Here is a 3,126-nt window from a genome sequence, read left to right on the forward strand (position 1 = left end):
GATGAAATTAAAATTGAAAAATATATTTTTGTATATGGACCCAATTTCCCTACGCAGTTCATTAACCATGAGTACTTTAAATGTACACATGGGGTATTATGAAGGTTTTTTGGAAGGTACTAAAACCCTATAGGGGTTTGTGATTCACCACATTTTAACCACTTTGTCCTTTGTATTTTGCTCTACATTCACTTATACCATGCATTGAAGGGTGTTATGACTTAGGCCCTATTCCTCTTTAGATTAGAAGTATAGTAAAACAAAATTTTCTCATTGGTGAAGTGATTTTAAAAAATAAAATAAAGAAAAAGAGAGAAATATTCATTGCCGTTCTTGGTTGGAAGTGAAGTGAAACGATATTTGTTTTGAATATTTCTCAACATTCACTAAATCCTATGAAGGATATACTTTAAGCGCAATATGGCAATTTGTTTGATGAAAAAAAGAAACCTAAAAGGTACCATGACCCGTACACCCGGACATATGTAGAGGGGAGCGAAATGATCGCCCTGCCCCTCATGGAAGGTGAAAATCCCATCCTTGTTGATGCTTTTACAAGCACTTCCATTGCCACCCCTTGGCTCAGGGATTACACTACCTTCTAGGGAATACTCTCCATCGTAATATTGCAAGGTAATGCCATATTTGATGTTTCACAGGGCTTTGTGATCTATATAACATGCAATGATGATAAAATCTGCTTCTCAAATCATTTTTATTTTTTACCAACACAATCACAGATTTTTTGAAAGCACTTATACATTATCCATGGGACCTTAGTAAGTGCACCCTAAGGCGCACTTCCTGAACACTCCTATCAACACTTTCCATAGTATGAAGGTATTATAATGGCTTATATATCAGTTGCTTTTGAGTTTGAATTAGCTCTCTTTCACACCAGTCAAGGGCTTGAGATCAAGCTGAGCTAGGGTGGGCTTCTTACTCATGAATAAGGGAGAAAGGAATTAGCATAATTTCTCTAATATCTCAATACTGGTATTGGGTGTTCTTTTTTCTTTTACTAATTTTCGTTATAATAAGCTGGTTCACAATATCATACAAGCAATTGATATTTGGATATAAATTATATTTAAATCCTAAAATTTTCAGATAGTAGAGCTTTGAACAATACTCATCTAGAAGGTCCAAAAGCTTTTGAAATGAAAATAACTACAAATATTCATACATTATAGGTACACTATATTAATATTGAGGACTATGCTGCTTTCACATTTATAAGTTGTTAGAATGAGTTGAAACACTCATGCTCTGATGAATTAGAATCATCACAGGGAGAGTGAGTGTGCCTGCCTTCATAAGTTGTTATCACCATTCTACAATCCTCTGATAATCTTTCCACCCTCTTCTTCACTCGACAGTTACTATGTGTGCATCGATAATAACTTCTGGTAAGAAGAAAAAAAGGGGGGGTGGGGGAGAATGTAAATTCTTTAGCTCAAATGATAAATTCCATCAAGGAAACTGAAACTGAATTTTAATTTACTGAAATTTCTGAGTTTTAATAATAAACTTTTCCCATTTACATTTTAAAGGACCATATGTAACAACTTTAATTGCTGTGATTCAATCTTATACTGAAGTCTTCTTACAAGAAAACAATAACACATTACTTGATGGGTTAACTAATTAATGAAGAATAACTTTTCTCAACTCTGAATTCTCTAGTTAAATAAACTCACCAATGACAATATTAATGTATTCAAATAAAAGCATGCTGGGAAGCATAAGTCATCTCTTAATAAATACTTAAGAAAATATTAAGGAAAAAAAGATTGCACAAAGTAAAGCATATATTGCTTTAATTCTTGCACCCTAATATTTGATTATTTTGATAAATATTTTTATTTTTATAATAAGGATGTGAATTTGAAATTGAAATCGTTTACCAAAACAGAACCAAGCCATTTATGTTGAAACCATGGAACCGTTTAATAATTGTTCAGTTTTGATTTTAAAATTTAAATGTTGGTAAATCGTTAAACCAATTAAAATATACGTAGTAAGTTTAAGTCATTCAACAATTATTAAAAAAAAAAAAATGTTAAGTCTGCATATGTTCAATAAAAACAATTAAGTTTAATTAAAATATTATTTTAAAAAAAACATATAACAATAAATAAATTCAATGTTAAAATTTACATCCATTTCCCTAAAAATTTTAAAAATAGAGAAGTCGTTTGGATTAAAAAATTAGAAAACATAAGAAAAAACTATTTAAAACCGTTTATAAATGGTTTCGATTTCAATAAATGAAAACATTGATTAAATGGTTTAATTTTGATTTTACCTTATAAAACTTGCACTGAACACTAAACCAATTAACACCCTTATGTCATAGTCTCTTTGTTAATGCACTTTTTAGTTAAAATGGCAGGGCTCAGGTTTATAAGATATATGCTATTAAAAAAGACTTCCAATTTACTTTATCTTCCGTTTAACAATAGTCTTCTATCCAGTTAGTCTTGTGAAATTTAATTTTTCTTGGACTGATGGAAGAAAAATAATTCCTATAATGCAATAAAATAAAATAAAAAAATCAATAAAGAAATCCACATGTGCCCAAAATAATTGTAAAAATTAGTAATAACAACATAATCAAATTTGTATATAAAACTGAAAAGAAAGATGCACTGCCTAATGAACGCAAAGTAACAATGGATGCTCTCATTCTCCTTAATTTTGCATTGCATTCTATCAGGTAATTTATGTTTTTGCATTCTTAGCATTCATTTTCATATGCCTTAAGTCTCTCCACTATAAAAGAAAGGTTCCAATCCATAAAACTCAATGTCTTTCTAAACTACATCTCGATTAAACCCATAATTATGGAAACAAATATGCATCATATCCTCATTTCGTTTTTTTTATTTTTATTTTTTTATTTTTTTTTATTACACAGTATATGGTTAGGCAAGTTATGTATATATAAGCAAGAATAGTTGGATCACCTCATGATGATCATCCAACCTGCATCTCTTCATAAGTGAGATGAGCACACCATGTGTATAATTCAATTCCCCTTATATTCATCTCATGTATATCAGACTGTTGTTTATGTCATCTTGCATGCAACAGTGACCTCAAGGAGATTTTTTTTTTTTTTTT

At 30.1% G+C, this 3,126-nt stretch overlaps 1 protein-coding gene across 2 annotated transcripts in view; it reads right to left on the bottom strand.

The window, feature by feature from the left end:
• Nucleotides 1-1,054: 1,054 nt before the first annotated feature.
• The window catches only part of LOC122083994 (probable WRKY transcription factor 12), a 4,637-nt gene continuing 2,565 nt past the window's right edge, over nucleotides 1,055-3,126 (bottom strand). For both annotated transcript variants that reach the window (XM_042651962.1, XM_042651963.1), the window contains exon 4: nucleotides 1,055-1,406. In XM_042651962.1, the coding sequence (XP_042507896.1) occupies nucleotides 1,244-1,406 (163 nt within the window). In that variant the 3' untranslated portion in view covers nucleotides 1,055-1,243. The remainder of the gene's footprint in view (nucleotides 1,407-3,126) is intronic.

The sequence above is a fragment of the Macadamia integrifolia genome, chromosome 7 (genome assembly GCF_013358625.1).
Source record: "Macadamia integrifolia cultivar HAES 741 chromosome 7, SCU_Mint_v3, whole genome shotgun sequence".
In the NCBI taxonomy this organism is placed as follows: domain Eukaryota; kingdom Viridiplantae; phylum Streptophyta; class Magnoliopsida; order Proteales; family Proteaceae; genus Macadamia; species Macadamia integrifolia.